The sequence below is a fragment of the Cetorhinus maximus genome, chromosome 4, assembly GCF_964194155.1.
Source record: "Cetorhinus maximus chromosome 4, sCetMax3.hap1.1, whole genome shotgun sequence".
In the NCBI taxonomy this organism is placed as follows: domain Eukaryota; kingdom Metazoa; phylum Chordata; class Chondrichthyes; order Lamniformes; family Cetorhinidae; genus Cetorhinus; species Cetorhinus maximus.
The window spans coordinates 35468214-35491527 of record NC_135882.1 but is presented as its reverse complement, the minus strand read 5'-3'; the positions used below and the strand labels follow the sequence as shown (position 1 = coordinate 35491527).

The following is a 23314-nucleotide window of genomic DNA, read 5'->3' as shown; positions in this document are numbered from 1 at the left end:
TGCAGTGAGCATGCTGAGTGGGGAAAGTAGGCAAAAGGGTGAGATGAGGCAGTGACAAGTGCCACTCTGGAAGATGCCAAGAGACACAAGAGGCTGTAGGGAAGCTGGGATGGTGACAGGAGAGTAAGAAGGTCGAGGAAGGCTGAAAGGTTGAAGAGAATTTGGGAGGGCAGAGTACCTGGGAGGGGAAAATGAAAGAAGGAATGATGACAAGAGAAGAGGGGTCTAGAAGAATAAAGAGAAAAGAAGAGATAAAGGGGGAGAAAAAAGGGGATCCAGAGTGGCAGTCAAAAAAATGTATGAAAATGGGCACAGGGAAACTTGAGTACATTAGCCTGGTTATATAGGAAAATTAGGATGCGTACGTGCTAGGAATAAACAGGAAAAGGGGGAAATCAAAATTAAAGTCAGAGTACTCGAGGTGGGATGAAGTTGATGCTGGCTGCAGGCTAGACAAAAAGAAATATGGAAATTACTGCCAAGCATGTCACTTCTGCAAAGATTTTTTTAGGATTTGGACAGTTCTTTCTGCAGCATCATTCATTGCTGGCTGATATGGTGGTATCAGAGTGTGTTTGACTGTATTCTTACTCAAATATTTCAGACTCTCCTGACATTAACTGTGGACCATTATCTAACACCAACACCTCTGACACCCATAAATTCCAAACCAGCTTCTCAAAATCTCAATAGTTTTGGCACACGTGGTTTTGGGCGTAAGAAGAAACATTTTGAAATAATGGACCAGCTGTTAAACTCTTTCTACACACTTAAAAGATTTTTTTAGTGATGTAACTTGCTGAAAGTGCAACAAAGGCAAGAATATCTGAGATCTTATTGAATGGCGGGACTATCTCCTTGATCACAGATTTAAGGGTTGAAAAAGAAAGCGGAATGCTGAAGAAGTGCCTGAATTAGTGTCAAATTAGGTACAGAAAGAGAATTAAAGAGCAGGAAAGAAAAATTAAATTGAGAGAGAGAAAAATATGACAACAAAAGTAAGATAAAATTTAAAAATGGAAATATTTATATTTTTAAAATCTCTTAACAATTACATGCAGGGATGAAATTTATCAGTTTAAGTTGGTATTGATTTGGCCAAGGAGTGCTTGTCATAACATTCACAATAATCGTTGTTAAAAAGGTACTTGCATTGTTAAAAATTCCAGTCCAATTTTTGCGGCGCATTTAATGGGCAACTATGATGTTTAAATCCAGCAAGTTCTTACAAATAGCAGAGAGGCTAAGGATGAAATACCATTTTTGCAATGCAAACAGAGGAGCATGGTAAATCAATCGACAAGTTCTGGAGTTTTGTAATTCATGATGTATCCTTTAATTCTCTGAATTTGCTGCCGATTTGCGCATCAATGATGCTATACACATTGTCACAGAATCACACAGTGCAGAAGAGGCCCTTCAGCCCATCGAGCCTGCACCGACACGTGAGAAACACCTGACCTGCCTACCTAACCCCATTTACCAGCACTTGGCCCATAGCCTTGAATGTTATGACGTGCCAAGTGCTCATCCAGGTACTTTTTAAAGGATGTGAGGCAACTCGCCTCCACCACCCTCCGAGGCAGCGCATTCCAGACCGTCACCCCCTCTGGGTAAAAATGTTTTTCCTCACATCTCCCATAAACCTCCTGCCCCTCACCTTGAGCTTGTGTCCGCTCGTGACTGACCCTTCAACTAAGGGGAACAGCTGCTCCCTATCCACCCTGTCCATGCCCCTCATAATCTTGTACACCTCGATCGTGTCGTCCCTCAGTCTTCTCTGCTCCAACGAAAACAACCCAAATCTATCCAACCTCTCTTCATAACTTAAATGTTTCATCCCAGGCAACATCCTGGTGAATCTCCTCTGCGCTCCCTTCAGTGCAATCACATCCTTCCTATAATGTGGTGACCAGAACTGCACACAGTACCCCAGCTGTGGCCTCACCAATGTTCTATACAACTCCAACATGACCTCCCTACTTTTGTAATCTATGCCTCGATTGATAAAGGCAAGTGTCCCAAATGCCTTTTTCACCACCCCACTAACATGCCCCTCTGCCTTCAGAGATCTATGGACACACACGCCAAGGTCCCTTTGTTTCTCAGAACTTCCTAGTGTCATGCCATTCATTGAATACTTCCTTGTCAAATTACTCCTTCCAAAGTGTATAATCTCACACTTTTCAGGGTTAAATTCCATCTGCCACTTATCTGCCCATTTGACCATCCCGTCTATATCTTCCTGTGGCCCAAGACACACAACCTCACTGTTAACCACCCGGCCAATCTTTGTGTCATCTGCAAACTTACTAATCCTACCCCCCACATAGTCATCTATGTCGTTTATATAAATAATAGGGGACCCAGCACAGATCCCTGTGGTACACCATTGGACACTGGCTTCCAGTCACTAAAGCATCCTTCTGTCATCACCCTCTATCTGCTACAACGAAGCCAATTTTGAATCCACCTTATCAAATTACCCTGTATCCCGTGTGCATTTGCCTTCTTTATAAGTCTCCCATATGGGACCTTATCAAAGGCTTTGCTGAAATCCAGTAGAACCACATCAACTGCACTACCCTCATCCACACACCTGGTCACCTCCTCAAAAAATTCAATCAAATTTGTTAGGCATGACCTCCCCCTGACAAAGCCATGCTGACTATCCCTGATCAAACCTTGCTTCTCCAAGTGGAGATAGATTCTCTCCTTCAGAATTTTCTCCAATAGTTTCCCTACCACTGACGTGGGACTCACTGGCCTGTAGTTCCCTGGCCTATCTCTATAGCCCTTCTTAAATAACGGAACCACATTAGCTGTTCTCCAGTCCTCTGGCACCTCCCCCGTGGCCAGAGAGAAATTAACAACTTGGGTCAGAGCCCCTGCGATCTCCTCCTTTGCCTCCCTCAGCAGTCTGAGACACAAATCATCCGGACCTGGAGATTTGTCCACTTTTAAGCCTGCCAACATCTCCAATACCTTGTCACTCGCTCTATCAATTTGCTCAAGAACCTCGCAGTCTCTCTCCCTGAGTTCCATACCTCCATCCTCATTCTCTTGGGTATCATGCCATTATTTTACCAACAAGATCTGACCCATTGTTTTTATGTAGTTTTGCCTGCATTTCTGTGCTGACTACATGTGCACTAAATTATCAGCAAAACATAATTGTTTGTGTTTTTATTCTATTCTTTTAGAAAAAAAATGTGTCCTTTGAGATGTTGCAGTTGGCCATAGATTCAGATCCTGCAAACTCTGGCCCTTCACCATTCAGTTCTTAATAATTGCATGTGGAGCAAATGGTGTCACAAGTATTTCTTACAGGTTAGGAAGAAAAATCAGTTATTGTTGCAATAGACCAGTGTTGTCCAATACGTTAGCCACAAGTGGCAAATTCATAATCCAGATGTAGCAGTTCCATTTTTGATCAGTACATAAAACATAAATATTAGACCTCATTGTTGGGTATGTGATGTCAAGACTTACTTGCACAGCCTGTGCACTTTAATGTTTTTCATCCCTATATGTTTTCTGTTTAAGGTCAGTTGTTGTGCTGACAAATCAAATTTAATCTGTCAGTTGCTGACAGATTAGACAGCCCTCCAGATTAATAATGTTGTTGCTTGATGAAAGTTGAAGAGAAGTGCCCTGATCAAGCATTTCTTCTGTGTTTACTGCAACATTGAATGGAGTATAGAAAAATAGATTTCGAGCAAACCTTTTGCATTCACTTGCAGAATATTTATTTCAATTTATGCCACTCTTGGTTTCCTTTGGAGCTACAGCAGTGAAAACATTTATGATTTTTCCTAATTTTGACAGCATTGTTTGAGGGCAGTTTCTGGCTGCAGTATGGATGATTGAATGAATGTTTCTTCGGTCTGTTCCATTTAGGGAAACTGTCACCATTGTCATATCAACACAGTTATGCTCATAGTCTTTCTTGTCTTTCATCCATCCTCGTTCCGAGGGTTGGTTGCAATATGAACAAACTTTCTCCATTGATTTCCATTCTCCATTGCCCTAACTGCCTGTTCCATAGAGAGGCGAGTCCACCCTCAGATATTATCTATCCATGTCATCTTGTGTCTTCCCTGTGCATGTTTTCCAGGTGTTTTACCTTTTTTTCCAAACACTCCCCTGCTGTTCGCATCACATGTCCAAAATATGTGAGCTTCCTTGATATCACTGCCTCAAACTTGTTTCTCTTAACGCCAGTTTTCTTGAGCACCTATTCATTTGTCTGCTTGGCTGTCCATTGCACATGTAATATCCGTCTGAGTCCTTTCATTTCAAATGCTGTTATTCAAGTCTTGTCACTTTTCTTAATGGTCCAGCTTTCATAGCCATACATTGTCACTGGCCACATTCAGGGCTTTCAGAAGACAAATTTTTATTGTAATTGAGATGCTGTGTCTATTCCATACTCTTTTAAGTGAGTTTACAACATCGTGACCCTTTTTAAGTCTTGCCTGAATTTCTTTGGTAGACTTTGCATCTTCTGTGATGAGTGACCCAAGATAGGGGAAGGTATCACGCGTTCAAGCTGAACTCTGTTAATCAGAATCTTGTAGGTCTTTCCACCCATCTCCATCACTTTCATCTTGTCAACATTAATCAGGATATTGTATTTCTGGTTAATTTGATCACAGCAATCTACTAACTCCTTTAGCTCTTCGACTGAGTTAGCAAGCAAAATAATGTCATCAGCATATCAAAGATTTGAAACTCGCCACCTGCCAATTTGTATCTAACCTTTATAACCATCAAGTGTCTCTCTCGTAACCATTTCTGCTAGGATGTTGAATAAATATGGTGAGAGGACACACCTCTGTCTAACACCCTTTTTGGCTCTGAACCATTCTGAGAGGATTTCGGCAACTCTGACCCCAGCTTGTTGCTTACGATAAAGCTTGGCTCGCAAATCGATTAAGTGTGATGGATATCCCATGTCTAACATTGTCAACCAGAGTTTCTCATGAGATTGAATTGAATGCCTTCGCAAATTCAATGGAGCATTTGTACATTGGCTGCTGATGTTCTTGGACTTTGCACATTATGATTCTAAGATTAGTAACTTGATCTCTAGTTCCTCTTCCAAGTTGAAATCCAGCTTGCTCATCAGCAATCCCTTTTTCTGGATCCGTTCCAGGATGATCCTGAGCAAGATTTTACTAGCGTGAGAGATGAAAACGTACTCATGGATTTAAGGAAAATGGACACTTTTAAAAACAAAATGGAGAATGGACAATCTGCTTTGAAACAAGATGGAGTTGTTTGGTCAAGCGACTTATTTTCTTGTCTCCAATATACATGGATCCACACAAGGCTGGACAAGCCTGCTTGTTAGGACAGGATACTAAAATGCATATGACCTTTTTGGAACATTGCAATGAGAAGACATTAAAATGCAACAGATTTTTTTTTCTTCATTCGTTCTTGGGATTTGGGTGTCACTGACAAGGCCAGCATTTGTTGCCCATCCTTAATTGCCCTTGAACTAAGGGGCTTGTTCGACGATTTCAGAGGGAAGTTAACAGTCAACCACATTGCTGAGAGTCTGGAGTCACATGCAGGCCACACCAGGTAAGGATGACAGATTTCCTTCCCTAAAGGGACATTAATAAACTAGATGGGTTTTTACAATAATTGATAATAGTTTGATGGTCGCCATTACTGAGGTTAGCTTTCAATTCCAGATTTATTTACGAAGTCAAATTACACCAGCTGCTCTGGTGGGATTTAAACTCATGTCCACAGACCCACTGTAAATAGTGCACTGTAATATAAAGCACTGTTCCCCAAGCTGTGAAAAAGCTTGATCAAACCACCAGATTGCCCCAATTCTACCTAACTGTTTAATTTAAATTAACAGATTACAAGCACTAGGTTTGTAAATTTAATAAGTAAATAACTGAGACATGGAGACTCGGAGGGAACAGATCCAGCCCAGCAAAGTAATAGACCCTGCCTAAAATCCACCAGCCGGCAGAGAATTTGGGCTAGCCTTTTACCTACGGGTTTGAAGAACTAGAGTAAGCCAGAAACCGGCAGCTTCACGCAGTAAGCCACTGTGCATCCGTCATCAGAAATTTTCAACCTCCATTTCTTCAGTGTACCAAAAGGGAATTATCAGGCCTGCAACGTTTCAAGCTTTCATCTTGAGAGGCTCAAATATAAGTGAATGTTTGGACTTTAAAAACATAAGTGCACGCTACCTCTTGTGTGATCGCTTTTTCCTGTGTATGTCTGAGTACGTGATTGATTGGGTGCTGTTGCGAATGCATGTGGATGTTGAGAAGTAAACATTGACCTTTTTTATAAACTTAGGAGAAAATGTTTTTTGTCTGTTCTTGAGAGTCTATACCCAAGGTATTAAAACACTTTCTCTTCAAAACACTTTCTCTACAAAACACAGCTACCTGCAATTAGTTGAGAGGTGGAAAAAGGGGAACCTTTGTCCATAAGACCAGACTGATAATATACACTTGATATAATTTATCAGACGCTCAACTATTTTGTGCCCCCGCTGTTAGGATATGTCATAAACTCTGTCTGTCTTATCCTGCAGGCATGCATTTATGACAGAGCTGGACTTGGCTTCAGTAAGAGAATATTCCAGAAACAAACAACTGGACTGGATAAATTATGGAGGGGGTCGACAACAGGAAGGTAATCATTAGAATAATCTGTGGAATAAATAATCTGAGATGGTTAAATTGAATGATGCAAAAATGGCACTACCTTGACGATTTTGTTTGAGTTTGTGTTTTATATTTTGAGACTATCGCCTGGTTTATTTACCAGTAATATAGAATGCAATTAAGCCCAGTAGGATCATAGTTCATCTTTTTTTTTAGTTGCCCCATCCCTGGTATTCCTGTCTTAGTTACATTATCAACAGTTAAATAAATGATAAAATATTCTATATTGAGGATAACGTAGTTAAATTATGAGGCCATGTTGCATTAAATCAAAGCTTGTATTCCCTTAAGTATAGAAGATTAAGGAATGATCTAATTGAGAAGGTTAAGATCATTAAAGGTTTTAATGCAATAGATAATGCCAATAAGGAAGTCCAGAACAAGGGGCAAAACCTTAAAGCTAGGTGTCAGAAGCACTTCTGTACCCGAAAGAACGTATATACGAATGTACAAATTAGAGCAGGAGTAGGCCATTCGGCCCTTTGAGCCTGCTCCACCATTCAATTAGATCATGGCTGATCTGATTGTGGCCTCAACTCCACTTTCCTTCTACCCCTTGTACCCTTTGACTCCTTTGTCAATCAGGAATCTGTCTAATTTAGCCTTAAAAATATTCAGTGACCCTGCCTCCACCACACTCTGAGGAAAAGGGTTCCACAGACTCACCTCAGAGAGAAAAAAAAATGTCATCATCTCTGTCTTAAATGAGAGATTCCTTATTTTTAAACTGTGTCCCCTAGTTCTAATCACTCCCACAAGGGGAAACATCCTTTCAACAGATACCCTATCAAGTCCCCTCAGGATCATATATGCTTCAGTAAGATCATCTCTCATGCTTCTAAACTCCTGTGGATACAGGCCCAACCTGTCCAATCTTTCCTCATAGGAATTAGTTGAGCGAACCTTCTCTGAACTGCTTCCAATGCAATTATGCCCTTTCTTAAATAAGGAGACCAAAACTGTATACAGTACTCTAGATATGGTCTCACCATTACCCTATACAATGGTAGCAAAACACTTTACTTTTGGAATCTATTCCCCTTGCAATAAACGACAATGTTCCAAAAGTAAGCAAATTCACATTTTCCTCATTATATTCCATCTGCCAAATTTTTGCCCACTCACAACCTATCTATATATATCCCACTGCAGACTCCTTATGTCCTTTTCACCCTATCTTTGTGTCATCAGCAAACTTAGCAGCCATACATTGGATCCCACCATCCAAGTCATTAATATAGATTGTAAATGTTTGTGGCCCCAGCACTGATCCCTGTGGCACTCCGCTCATTACATCTTGCCAACACGAAAATGATCCACTTATGCCTACTCTCCATTTCCCATTAGCCAGCCAATCCTCTGTCCATGCTAATATGTTACCCCTTACACCATGGCTCTGATTTTGTGTTGTAACCTTTAATGTGGCACCTTGTCAAATTCCTTCTAGAAATCTAAGTACATCGCATCCACAGGTTCCCCTTTATCCATGTTGCTTGTTACTTCCTCAAAGATCTTGGAAAATGATTCAATAAGTTAGAGGCTAAGGCAATTGAAAATTCAAAACTACGATAAAGAGGTTTTTGAGAGATAAGATAGTTAAGAGATATAGATCAAGGCAGGAAAATGGAGTTGAGATACAGATAAGCCATTATCTAATTGATTGGTGGAACAGGTTGAGGAGCTGAATGACCCACTTCTGTTCCTATATCTCTAAATATTTGATAGTTTCTGTTAATCTACTGTGATTTAATTTCTAGTAATCCAGGAATGATAATGTTCCAGGTATAAACCTTAAGCATGATTATCATTGTACATAACTGTAAGGAGAAGGTAAACTGTTGTGTCTGCAATGATAGCCACCTCTACAAAGAATACAGGAGCAGCTGTACCACCTTTTCACCAACCCGCGCTCCACCTGCTGTCTCGCTCCTTTTCTATCCCATTCTCTCCTCCGCCTGCCCCCTCGCCGGCTCTCTTGTCCCCCCGCCCTCCCCCTCGCTCTGTTGGCCCCCCCCCCCCCCCCCCCCCCCCCCCGCCCTCGCTTTTCTGCCCTGCCCCGTCCTCGCTCTCCTGGCACCCCCCCCTGCCCTCGGTCTCCTGCCCCCCCATCCCCCGCCCTCGCTCTCTTGGCCCCCCCCCGCCCTCCCTCGCTCTCTTGGCCCCCCCCCGCCCTCCCTCGCTCTCTTGGCCCCCCCCCCCTCCGCCCTCCCTCTCTCTCTTGGCCCCCCCCCCCCCCCGCCCTCCCTCGCTCTCTTGGCCCCCCCCGCCCTCCCTCACTCTCTTGGCCCCCCCCCGCCCTCCCTCGCTCTCTTGGCCCCCCCCCCCGCCCTCCCTCCCTCGCTCTCTTGGCCCCCCCCCGCCCTCCCTCGCTCTCTTGGCCCCCCCCACCCTCCCTCGCTCTCTTGGCCCCCCCCGCCCTCCCTCGCTCTCTTGGCCCCCCCCCCGCCCTCCCTCGCTCTCTTGGCCCCCCCCCGCCCTCCCTCGCTCTCCTGGACCCCCCCCCCCCCTGCCCACCCTCGCTTTCCTGGCCCCTGCTTGCCTTAGGTGCATTGCAGCAATGCCCAAATGTGTGCACTCCAGTTAGGTTATTAAATTTTTCATACCCCTGTGTCAGCAAGGCCAAAAGCGGTAGCTATGCTGCCAAGATCTACACAGATCTGGTGTGTAACCTGAGATCATTTGTATAGCCTTGGATGAACTTGTTGAGCCTTTGCTGTTATATTTCTATGTTTTCTTAATACAAACTTACCAATCCCACACAGGACTGGTAAACTAAATGTAGGTTTGGTTTATTTGAAAATGTAGTACAGGATTGCTTTGCAGAGAGACTGCTATTGTTAACAGGCAAGTTCAGCTACAATTCCTTTACACCACATGCTGCCTCGCTAAACTGAAAGTTCCTCTGAACAATGTCTGCTTGTCACATGGTTTACATTCTGGCTACATACTCATTAGCATATTCTTAAACGATACCGCAACATCTCTGTTTTGTTTGAGATAACATTACATTCATTAAGAGTGAAAATCTCATTCCCTATCCTTTCACCAGTGGGAACAGTTTCTCCCTGTTAGACCCCTTATGATTTTGAATACCCCTATGAAATCTCCTCTCAGCCTCCTTTTCTCCAAAGAAAACAGACCTAACTTCTCCAATCTGTCTCATAACTGACATTCCTCATACCTGCGACCATTCTCATGAATCTTTTCTGTACTCTCTCCAAAGCATTCACATTGTCCTTAAAGTGCGGCGCCTAGAATTGGACGCAGCTGTGGCCGAACTAGTGACTTATACAAGTTCAACATAACCTCTTTGCTCTTGTACTCTATGTGCCTTTCTCTAAAGCCCAGAATACTGCATGCTTTAGTAATTGTTTCCTCAACCATACTTTTTGTTTGCTTGCAACTTACCTCTGGTCGCACCTCCAGAACCAGATTTCCTGCATAGACGAGCCCAATGTCCTTTTACACCACGTAATTTACAAAGATCTTGGAATGCAGGACAGCTTCGAGGTGAGTGTAGCAGACCACACTTTCCACACAACTGGCTTGCTTTCTGCACCCTGGCTACTGTGCCATTACTGGTAGTTGCACCTAATGCTTGCAGGTGTTGTCCAGCTTCATATTTTCTGCAATCTTTTAGCATTGTGTCAATAGTGTAATTTTTTTTTTCTGAATGATCCTTTTGGAAAGCTTCAATGGCATTGAAGCTATAACCAGCTCCATTATTTGTTCAGACTGCTCAGCTTCCGAGAAATCACAGTCCTTGCCCTAATCAGGGTACCTGCTGATGAACTGATCAATTGATTCTTGTGGCTGTTGCCTGTAAGTCATCAGATTTAAACAATGTATTCTAAAATTCACCTTTACATGAAGCTGATCCTCCAGCATGCTCCACAGCTTGGTAGGATCCTTCTGATCCTCCTCAGACAGGCCAGAAGTACTGACTCTGTGCAACCCCTTGTTTCCAATGGCTGTCTTTATTTCGCTGCTTGTTTATCTGGTTCTATAATGGGTTAATCTAAAAAGCATATAGTTCCTTCCTCTGTTTAAAAATCCTAAATTTGGATAGGATATCTGTGGCCTTCCAATTCATGCTGGGAAATTTGGTGGCCATCTTACTGACGTTTCCTGTCTTTTCCAAATGCTGTCAATGTGCAGGGGATTTGTAGCATCTCTACCCCGTGGGGAGATTCAGCAGTGCAGCTGGCGGTGTTTTTCTTTTCTCTCTTGTTTGCTGGCTTGAGTGATCAAAGACCTGGCAAATGGAGTATAATATGGGAGAGTGTGAAATTGTCCATTTTGGCAGGAAGAATAAAAAAAAGCATATTATTTAAATGATGAGGGGTTGCAGAGCTCTGGGATGCAGTAGGATCTAGGTGCCCTTGTGCATGAATCGCAAAAGGCTAGTATGCAAGTAAAGCAAGTAATTAAGAAAGCTAATAGAATTTGATAATTCATTGTGAGGGGAATTGAAAACAAAAGTAAGGAGGTTATGCTTCAGTTATACGGACACTGGTGAGACCATATCTGGAGTACTGTGTGCAGCATTGGTCTCCTTATTTAAGAAAGAATATAAATGCATTGGAAGCCGTTCAGAGAAGGCTTACTAAACTAATACCTGGAACGGGCAAGTTGGATCGGTTATCTTATGAGGAAAGGTTGGACAAGCAGGGCTTGTATCCGCTGGAATTTAGAGGAGTAAGAGGCCACTTGATTGAAACGTAAGCTCTTGAGGCGTCTTGACAGGGTCGATGTGGTGAGGATGTTTCCTGTAGTGGGAAAATCTAGTACTAGGGGTCACTGTTTAAAAACAGGACAGACATGAGATTTTTTTTCTGAGCGTTGAGAGTCTTGGTAACTGTCTTCCTCAAAAGGCGGTAGAAGCAGAGTCTTTGAATATTTTTAAGGTAGAGGGAAGTAGATTCTTGATGAGCAAAGGGGTGAAAGGTCATCGGGGTAGGCGAGAATGTGAAGATGAAGTTACAATCGGATCAGCCATGATCTTATTGAATGGCAGCGCAGGCTCGAAGGGCCAAGTGTCCTACCCCTGCTCCTAATTCACATGTTTGTATGCACAATAATTGCGGTCTCTCACCTGCTTTCATGGAAGAAAAGCTATTGTATTTTTCATTTGATTGTGTATTTTAATACATCTTGTAGTTTTGGCCTGAGATATGCTAAAACGGAGGAAAATATAGAGTGCCTCAACTACTCTTTCAATTCTAAACATGTTGTGACAAACTGGCAATTTTATTTCTAATTCCAACATTTAAAACACATCTGTACTTGGTAATTACCCACAGAGCATTAATTTTAAACTTAAAATAAGACCCTTTAAAATATTAAGAACATGACTCAAGTTTTTTTAATCAAGTCAGTTTCTTATAGTTGGCTGTCCTGACTGTAGGCCTCTCTTCATAACTAAATTCTCTCATTATTGCATTATCATCCTAAGTATTTCCTGCGTCCCCTCCCTGATTTTGATATGCGTCCAAAACTGAACACACTATTCTAACTGATCTAAACAGTATTTTTATATGTTTGTAAATCATAGGATCTTATTTATCTTTTTATAACTTTAAAAGTAGAAGGACAAGTTGATAAAGATTTGTGTGTCTGAACTCGAAACACTCTGCTGCTGGGTTCCTTTAAAATTTTATCAGTGTGTGTGTTCAATCTTAATTTTTGTATCATCTCATATTTTTCGGCATTACATTTCAGCTGGCATCTATCTGAATAATCTACTAACCTGCCTGTGCCCTGGTGATGCCTGCAGAGTTAACCACAATTATTGTGTGAAAATGTTGATATTGTGCCCTTGCACCCAAGTGCAGTTCATTGTTTCATTGATATATATTATATCTTTAGCTAAAGAAAGAGTACGACTTACTAGGGACCAAAAGGGTAACCTGTTTGTTGGAGGCGAAGGATGTTTGTATAGTTTCTAATTAATACTTTGTGTCTATTTTCACAAAAGGGAGGAATGATACAGGCATTGCAATCAGGGAGGAGGAGTGTGAAATATTGGATGAAATTAATATAGTGAGGACGTATTAAGGGGTTTAACATCTTTGAAAGGGAATAAATTCCCAGGCCTCAACAAAATGTATCCTAGGTTGTTAAGGAGAGCAAGAGAAGAAGTGGTGTAGACTCTGACCCTCATTTTCCGACCCTCTCCGGTGTCAGGTGTGGTGCCAGGGAATTGAAGGACAGCTGACATTGTACTGTTGTTTACAAAGGGAGAAGGAGTCAACCTGAGCTCGGGTGGGAAAATTATTGGAAAAGATTCTCCAAGACAGGATAAATCTTCATTTGGAAGGTATGGATTAAGCAGACAGTTAGCATGGATTTGTTCAGGGAAGATCATGTCTGACTTAACATGATTGAATTTTTTGAGGAGGTAGGTGGAGGCTTGATAAGAATAGTGCATTTGGTGTAGTCTATTAAGATTTTAGCAAGGCCCCACATGGTAGATTGGTCATGAAAGTAAAAGCCCATGGGATCCAAGGCAAGGTGGCAAGTTAGATCCAAAATTAGTTTAGAGGCAGGAAGCAAAGGATAACGGTCGATGGATATTTTTGTGTGGGGAAGATTGTTTTCAGTGAGGTTCTGCATGATTCACTACTAAATCCCTTACTTTTGTGGTATACATCAATGATTTAGACTTGAATGTAGAGGATATGATTAAGAAGTCTGAAGATTATACAAAAATTGGCTGATTGGTTGATGATGAAGAAGAAAACAGTAGACTACAGGAAAATACCAACGGACTAGCCAGCTGGGTGGAACAGTGGCGAATAGAGTTCAATTTGGATAAGTGTAAGGTAGTGTATTTGGGAAGGCTAACAAGGCATGGGAATACACAACAAATGGCAGAATACTGAGAAGTGTAGAGAAACAGTGGGACTTTGGAATGCATGTCCACAGATCCCTGAAGGTAACTGGACAGGTAGATAAAGTGATCAAGAAGGTACACGGCATACTTACCTGTGTTAGCCAAGGGCATAGAATAGAAGAGCAGAGAGGTTGTGCTGGAACTGTATAAAACACAAGTTAAGCTATAGCTGGAGTATTGTGTGCAGTTCTGGTCACATTATAGGAAAGATGTGATTGCACTAGAGTGGTTACAGAGGATATTTTCGAGGATGTCACCTGGACTGGAGAATTTTAGTATGATGAAAGATTGGAAAGGCTAAGGTTGTTTCCTCGGAAAAGAGGAAGCTGAGGGGAGATTTAATTGATGTGTATAAAATGATGAAGGGCCTAGTGGATGTTTTTTTCATGTTGGCAGCATTCCATCTAGTGACACGGTGATTTCCATCTTGGTGGCCAGCTCTCTGTTAAACATCACCTGGTGTGGCTCAGGGCACCCACTCTGAAATGGAACCCACTCAGCCCACTCTGCTGCATTTACTGCAGGTGAAGGCAGTGGGCTGGGAAGGTCCCAAATTTGCTGGCCTCTGTTTTCTCTGGGCCCTCTTCTTGGTCAGCTGAACTTTGTTTCTCCTGGCCTTTTCCAATGGCCCTTCAGTCAGCCTCCACTTGTCACAGCCATCGACAACTGTTTCCCAGTTGTCTATGCCAATGTCCGCCATCTTCATATCTTCCTTGTAGAGGAGTCCATCAGGTCATGACCCAGTGGCCAGTTCACTGTACAGAAGGTCTTTGAACATGTGGCCGTCATCCATGTTGTGTTGCGTTAACACCCTGCAGCGATACTGGAGTGTTTAGAAGTTTGAGAAGTGACCTTATTGAAACATATAAGACCCTGAGGGGACTTGACAGGGTGGATAGCGGGAGGATGTTTCCTCTTGTGGGGGAGACAAGAAATAGGGACAGAGTTTAAGAAAAAGAGGTCTCCCTTTCAAGACGGCGATGAGGAGAAATCTTTTCTCTCCGAGGATAATCAGTTTGGAATTCTCTTCCTCAGAAAGCAATGGAGGCTGGATCATTAAATTTTTTCAAGGCTGAGTTAGCTAGATATTTGGAAGACAAGGAAATCAAGGGTTATGGAGCAGGCAGACAGGAAATTGGAGTTGAGACAATCAGGTCAGCCATGATCTTATCGAATGGCGGTGCAGGCTGAAGGGCCAAATGACCTACTCCTCCTATATTCCTAAACAGGCATAACAAGGACCTATGCAGATTTCTACAATGATACCTTTTAATTGGAGGAAGTCGTCTTCTTATCGTGTCCACGGACAGTCTATACACGGCCCAGCCAGAACTGGACACATTTTTGCGCCTTGTTGTTGAATTCGGCAAAAACTGCAACAGTGCAGGGTTGGAGGAAGTGAGAGGTGTCAAATAAGTTGTCGTTTAATATAAGTGCAAGTTCAGGAGGAGACTGGTTGGGCTTCCATTCAAGGAAAGAGCGCAATTTTCATTATTTCCAGTTTCCTGGCCCTAACCATCCCCTTGGACAGCCAGTCCCGCTACATCTCAATTCCTAGCCAGGACAGCCTGCGGTCTATTGCTTACTCCTAATTTAAATTACAACATCTCTCTGGAGACTGGCTTCTATTTTGATACTTGAGTCTGAAAGATGACCTCCATTTTAACTCATGATTCTTTATACAGGAATTTCTTATTTCCTCACTGGGACTACGGGAGGATGAGCCCTGGCAATAGTTGCAAATGCACAAGTGAAATAACAGTGCTGCAGTTAGAGTTAGCATAGTCTTAGAAAATGCCCATGGTACAAAGATACAATTAGAGTAGCAACTTTCCCTTTGTTCAATGTATAGTTAGAATGTGAAAACAGTTTGGCCTGAATATCAGTCTGAATACCCAGAACAGTTAATGTATTCTGGGTATCAGCACTGCATACTTAATTCAGTAACAACACACTCTTGATAGTGCATACAGTCCTGTTAGCACGAGTACAGACACAAGACACACTTTTCTTATGGAGTGCCTCATAAAATGAACTGCTGCAGCTCACTAAAGTAACAGTAACATGGATTGCTAAAAATTGATGAAGTAACATAGAATTGGACTATTTGAGCCAGCTGATTCACTGGTAGAACAGGCTACAGCTTTAAATTATCCTGGTTAAGCAGAGAGGGGGGTCAGGGCAGGAACAAAATACAGATCGTGAAAACCAAACCTTCAATAAACAATATTCTGTATTCAAAGCGTAGAAAATGAAATAAATGAATTATGGGGTTTCGTTCATTTTCATTTATTTTCAACATCTGGTAACTTGATTGTAATTCTCAGCCTGCAGTAACTTGATGGTGATCTATAAAGCAGTTCACTCCCTCTTAATGTAAGTAGGTCTAGGGCAATTTATTTGACAGCAGTAGAGGGTATAACATAAAGCCAGGTCTGCAGCTCCTGAATTGATGGAAGAATCGGTTTCTGAAATTTAATACGTGACTGTGGCATTTTGATTAGAGCTCTTACTCTTGCAGTAAAGGCTTTTGTTTTTTTTTGAGACCTGCTAGGATGAGTACATTAAGTTCTTTGAATAGACAGAAGGTTGTATAATGAGGTTATCAAACAATGGAATAGTAAAGTTTTGAGTAATGTTACAAATAACATTAGATACAATTAATTCACAATTAAAAGATACTGATTGCATGGCAAATCCCAGAAAGAATCTCTAATGAGTGACCAGTTCATTTTTCTATTTGTCCTCTGGATGTAGGTGACACGGCAATAATATAATTTTCTTGTTGCTCTGATAAGGTAGAGGTTGCATTGCATCCTGTAGCATATACATAATGTAGGGCACTGATGATTGAGTGAGTGAATGCTGAGTTTAGAGGCACTAATTCAGCAACTGAGTTATTGAAATACATTCTAGAGCCAACCAAGGAGCAGGCTATTCTCGACCTGCTAATGAAAAATGAGCAATAGATAATATTAATCAATAACTTCAGGGTAAAGGAGTCTCTCGGTGATGACAATCATAGCATGATAGAATTTCATGTTCAGTTTGAAGGTAAGAAGTGTGGGTCTAAGACTAGTGTTTTAAACCCGAATAAAGGCATTTAAAAGGGTATGAAGGCACCGCAAAAGTGAACTGTGAAACTGGATTAAAAGGTAGGATAGTAGAGATGCAGTGGCAGGCTTGACCTCTCAGCAAAGATTTATCCCAGTGAAAAAGAAAGACTCTTTTTGAGAAGGATGCATCATCTGTGGCTAAATAAAGAAGTTAGGGATAGTGTCAAATTAAGAGAAACAGTGCATAAACCTGAATAGGTTAGTGGTAGGTCAGAAGATTGGTTAGATTTTAAGAACCAGCAAAGAATGTCAAAACAATAAAGAGGGAGAAAGTAGAGTATGAGAGAGAGAGAAAGCCTGGGCAGTTGATATTGGAAAACAAAACAGTGGTGGAAGCTTTGAACAGGTATTTTGTGTCTGTCTTCACTGTAGAAGACTTTGAAAACTTCTCAAAGATACTTGAAAATCAAGAGGTGAAAGGGAGGGAGGAACTTAAAACAATCACCATCACCAGGAAAAAGGTGCTGGGAATGCTATTAGACCTAAAGGTTGACAAGTCCCTTGGCCCAGACGGCCTGCATCCTAGGGTCTTGGAAATGGCTACCTTGGTTCCCTTATTTAAGAAAGGACATAATTGTATTAGAAGCAATTCAGCAAAGGTTTTCTCGCCTGATTCCTGGGATGGAGAGGTTACTTTATGAGGAAAGGTTGAACAGGTTGGGACTGTATCCATTGGAGTTTAGAAGAATGAGAGATGATCTTATTGAAACATATAATATCTTAAGGTGTCTTGACTGGGTGGATGCTGGGAGGATGTTTCCACTTGTGGGAGAGACTAGAACAGGGACACTGTTTAAAAATAAGGGGTTGGTTATAATCTTCCAAAATTCCTTAGATTCTGGAAGGGCCCTAGCAAATTGGAAAATAGCAATTATAGCACCTTTATTCAAGAACAGAGGGAGACAAAGCAGGAAACTTTCGGCCAGCTAGCTAAACATCTGCAATTGGGAACTTACTAGAATCCATTGTGAAGGAGGTTATAGCAGGATATTTAGTAAATCATAATAAATGTAATTTTTTTCTACATTGTCATGCGAGAAGGCGTGAAGAAAAAAATCTTTAAAAATTAGTTTCTCTTCCATATTCCCTTGATTAAATTCTGTTTTTCAAAATGGACATAGGCTAACTCATCGACCTCCTGGAATGTGACACGCCTTGCATTGTATGAATATACAGCCAAGCCAACACACAGCACTAGTAGACGAGATGTCTACACCAGCCAGCTCTGGACAAAGGCAGGGCTATTGCGACTCTTCATCTCCAATGTCGTATTAATGGCTCCACAGTTATCTGCTCAAAATAAAATGAGTTTTAACGATGGTCCTTAAAATCCATTGTTAGCTGAATAGCTCGACCTGAAATCACCCTATCACATGATCAAGACCTGAGCTGATTAAATTGCTTTAATTATACAGCTTTTGGGTTCTGTCTTCTATTGTGGTTTAACCTCAGAAGGAAAAAACAGACTCTAGGCTAGCAGCCAGCCTCTGACCTCCATCTCTCTCCAAGTCAGATCTCTGGAAAGAATCCTATATTTTGCCTAGAGAGTGAACTAATTCCCAGAATACAAGAATACTTCAACTTCAACTGCCTTAGCTGAGTCTCTTGGACAAAGACCAGGAATTCTGCCAGACAAAGCCACCTGAAAGAAACTTCATTGGACATTGACTTACTGGACCCTACTCACATGAATTAATGTCAATACCTTTTTGACTTTTTGTAACTTCTTTCCCTTTCTTTTTCTGCCTTCCTAAATTGTATACTCGTGAGTGTGAATGTGTGTCATGATTCATCCCTCAGGTTTTGAATGTGTTAATAAACCTTTTAAGGTTTTGTTTCACCTTAGAGAATTTGCTGTGGTGTTATTTTTAACATTAGAGCTCAGAAATTAGGGTTTGGGAAACACACCACAGCCCATTTCAACAAGGGAAAGGATACTAAGGGAAACAAACTAAATTAGAAATTAAAACTACCACTGTCACGGGCAGAGGGGAACAACGGTAATATTACATTCAATCCATCTCGCCCTTGTGTCAGTAGCAACATTTACTAAATTTTCTAAATATTGGAAACGGAGGAATGTGGGGAGAAGGCCGGGGAGTGGCAGTACGTGAATTGCTCCTTAGGAGAGCCAGCATAGACACAATGGGCTGAATGGCCACCCTCTTTGCTGTAGTTATTCTATGATTCTAAAGTGGGATTAGGCAGCGTCAACATGGTTTTGTGAAAGGGGAAATCATGTTTAACTAATTTCTTCGAGTTCTTTGAGGAAGTAGCAGGTAAGATGGATAAAGGGGAATCTGTATGTGTGGTTACTTATCAAAAGGCATTTGATAAGTTGCCACATCAAAGGTTACTAAGCAAGTAAAGAGCACATGATGTAGGGCACATATTAGCATTGATTAAGGATTGGTTTGCTAATAGGGATAAATGGATCATTTTTGGGTTGGCAAACTATAATTAGTAAAGTGCCACAGTGGTCATTTCTGAGGCCTCAACTATTTACAATCTGTATCAATGAATTGGATGAAAGGACAGAATGTATGATTGCAAAATTTGCTGTAGATACATAGATAGGTAGGAAAGTAAGTTTTCAAGATGAGGCTAAGAGGATATAGATAGGTTAAGTGAGTGGGCAAAAGTTTGACAGATGGAATATCATGTGGGAAAATGTGAACTTGTCCACTTGGTAGAAAAGTAATATACTATTTAAATAGGAACAGATTGCAGAACTCTGTGGTACAGAGGGATTTAGGTGTCCTGGCACATAGATCGTAAAAAGTAAGTATGCAGGTACGGCAAATGATTAGAAAGGTAAATGGAATGTTGTCGTTTATTGCAAGGGGAATGAAATATATAAGTAGGGAAGTTTTGCTGCAGTTGTACAGGGCATTGGTGAGACCACATATAGAGAACTGTGTACATTTTTGGTTCCCTTATTTAAGAAAGGACATAATTGTATTCGAAGCAATTCAGCAAAGGTTTTCTCGCCTGATTCCTGGGATGGAGAGGTTACTTTATGAGGAAAGGTTGAACAGGTTGGGACTGTATCCATTGGAGTTTAGAAGAATGAGGGGTGATCTTATTGAAACATATAATATCTTAAGGTGTCTTGACTGGGTGGATGCTGGGAGGATGTTTCCACTTGTGGGAGAGACTAGACCAGGGACACTGTTTAAAAATAAGGGGTTGCCCATTTAAGACAGAGATGAGATCAAATTTTTTCCCTCAGAGGGCCGTGAGTCTTTAAAACTCTCTTACCCAGAGGCCGGTGGGGGCAGGGTCACAGAATATTTTTAAGGTAGGTGTAGATAGATTCTTGACTAATAAGTGAGTCAAAAGGTATGGGCAGTATGCAGGAAGTAGAATCGAGGCCACAATCAGATCATCCTTGATCTTATCAAATGACGGAGCAAGTTCATGATACCCCTGCTCCTAATTCATATGTGTGTATGTGCATATGTAAAACCAAGATGCATACAAAAGTAGGTGGTTTTAGAATTTACTGCCTATTTGATTCACAGAATTGTTACGGCACATAAGGAGACCATTCAGCCCATCATGTCTGCACCAGCTCTCTGAATGAGCAATTCCCTTCTTCTTCAGTGCCATTCTTCTGCCGTCTCCCTGTAGCCCTGCGCATTCTTCCTTTTCAGCTAACAATCTAACTCCCTTTTGTTGGGTCCATATGACATGAAAAGAAATCCAAAACTTCATTCTGTTTCCATGTGTAAAAAATGGACTTTCTGCTGAACCAAAAAAAATGGCTGTGACAAGTCACATGACCACAGGACTGACCATTTGTTCTGGGAGCTACCACCAGCAGTTACAGGAACAAAATAATTCCTCTCTCAGCCTGTGGAATCTTAAACCTCATGCACAGACCCCTTGTAATTAAAGAAAGCAGAGGAAGTGCAGATGAACTGCCTCTCCAACCAGATTAAAACTCATTATACTGGAACAGATGCTAATAACCACCTTGTCTCTCTCTTAAGGAGGAACAATGGAATTCTGGCCAGACGCACAGAAACTGATCGTTAAGCTGCAATTATAGGGCCACATCACATGACTCAAGTCCCTGTCCTTTTGGACAATTTTAACATTACACCTTTGGCCTCACAAGCTGTTTAACATCCAACCAGGGAACCATCAAGCAAAACTCCAAGCAGAACAACAGCCTTCTTTAAGCCTGATTCTGCTGGAAGATGCAGAACCAACCCAGCCTCTGTGTACCTATGATGAGTGGTATCAGCATAACTGTAAAGCGAACTCTACAACTCCAGTCAGCTGAACTCGAGCTCCTACGTGAAAGAATTCCTCATTGGGCTCTGACTCTGGAAATCCTGTGAACTAGTATTCATTTCTGTGGTTCTTGTACTGTTACTATCCATAGTTGTACAATTCTTTTTTCTCTACCACCTCCCCTCTTTACTGTGTGTGTGTGTGTGTGTGTAGTGGAGTGGGAAGCTGTGAACACTCATCCCATGAGTTTTGAATGTGGAATCTGAGTTAATCATAACACATGTTTGCAGTGGGTTATTAATAAATTGGATCTCATACATAGGGGTTGGGAAAACATGCACCACATAAAATAAAAATAATTTAAAACACCTTCTACTTCTCTCCGAAACACTTTTGAATGCCTCGGTTGAACTTGTCTCCACCATACTCTTTGGCAGTGCATTCTAGACCTCAACCACTCGCTGTGTGAGAGAATTTTCTCTCATATCGCTTTTGCTTCTTTTGCCAATTATTTCAAACTTATGCCCTCTCCCTCTGGAATCTTTCTGAGTGTGAATAGTTTCTCCCTATTTACTCTGTCCAGACTCCTCATGATTTTGAACACCTCTATCAAATCTCCCCTTGGCCTTCTTTTCTCCAAGGAAAACAGTTCCAACCTCTCCTGTCTATCATAATAACTGAAATTCCCCAATCCTGGAACCATTCACGTGAATCTTTTCTGTACTCTCTCCAATGCCTTCGCACCCTTCCTGAAGGGCGGCACCCAGAACTGGACACAATACTCCAGCTGAGGCCAAGTTCATCTCTTACATAAGTTCAACATAACCTCCTTGCTCTTGTACTGCATGCCCCTATTAATAAAGCCTTGTATACTGTATGCTTTATTAACTGCTCTCTCAACCTGTTCTACCCTCAATCACTTATGTGCATAAATACCCAGGTCCCCCTGCTCCTGCACCCCATTTATCATTGTACCCTTTATTTTATACTGTCTCTCCATGTTTTTCCTACCAAAATGAATCACTTTACATTTCTCCACATTGATCTTCATCTGCCACCTTTCCACTCATTCTTTCAACTTGTCTATGTTCTTTTGAAATTCTACACTATCCTCCTCACAATTCATAATGCTTCCAAATTTTGTATCAGCCATAAATTTTGAAATTGTGCCTTGTACACCAAGGTCTGAGTCGTTATTACATACCAGGAAAAGCAAGGGTCCTACACAAACCTACCTCCAGCCTGAAATACATCCATTAACCACAGTTTCCTGTTACTCAGCCAGTTTAGTATCCGTATTGCTACTGTCCCTTTTATTCCATGAGCTAATACTTTGCTCACAAGTCGGTTGTGCGGCAGTGTATCAAGTGCCTTTTGGAAGTCTATGGGCACCATATCAACAGCATTGCCCTCAAAAAAAACTCCCAAGTTAGCTAAACACGATTTTCCGTAACAAATCCATGCTGGCTTTTCTTAATCAACCCGCATTTGTCTTATGTGACTATTAATTTTGTCCTGAATTATTGTTTCTAGATGTTTCCCCACCGCTGAAGCATGTTGGCCTGTGCACCTGGGCTTATCTTTACATCCTTTTCTGAACAAGGGTGTAACGTTTGCAACTCTCCAGTCCCCTGGCACCACCCCTGAGCCTAAGGAAGATTGAAAAATTATGGCCAATTCCTCTGCCATTTTCAGTCTCCCAAAATGTATCCTTGGATGCATCTCATCCGGTCCTGCTGTCTTATCAACTTAGACAGCCTACCAATACCACCTCCTTATCAATTTTGAACCCTGCTAGTGCTGAATTACCTCCTCTCATCATGGCCTGGGTAGCGTCATCTTTACTGAAAATGTATGATCCATTTGAATAATTCACTTTGAATGTTTTAACGTATTGGGCCAAAAGTTGCTCACAAGTTGCAAGTGAGTTTACTGCACACTCTATTAGTAGTGCATTAGTCATACAGAAACCTGTGGTCAGGAAAAAATATCATGTGAATTTCAAATTGCCATGTATCGCTAGACATTTTCTGCTGCTCATTAGGCTCGTGAAAATGGCAGATCGCCATTACTATGAGTTTGCGCAAAAGGTTAAAGTTGGTACTTAATCTAGTAAGGACCCCTTTGAGGACAAAATTTATGTTCCTGTGATTCCACTCAATCTTTCTGGCCCAGGAAGAGAGAACTTGAAACCATGGAATCTCATTTTTGCTGGTAATAATTGTTCCTGGAAGTTGTAAAAAATTTTTCCCAATATTTTTGCTTTTCCTTTCTGTTCTCTTTCTCAATCTAACCTTTCTTTCTTCCCTCTCTTCCTCTTTCTGCACCTGATTTGACCCTGATTCATTCAG

At 41.6% G+C, this 23314-nt stretch overlaps 1 protein-coding gene across 3 annotated transcripts in view; it reads left to right on the top strand.

Annotated features, from left to right (window-relative positions):
• The window catches only part of LOC144679568 (uncharacterized), a 237123-nt gene that overhangs the window by 66083 nt on the left and 147726 nt on the right, over positions 1-23314 (top strand). For all 3 annotated transcript variants that reach the window (XM_078540072.1, XM_078540074.1, XM_078540073.1), the window contains exon 5: positions 6578-6678. In XM_078540072.1, coding sequence (XP_078396198.1) covers positions 6578-6678 — 101 coding nt within the window. The remainder of the gene's footprint in view (positions 1-6577; positions 6679-23314) is intronic.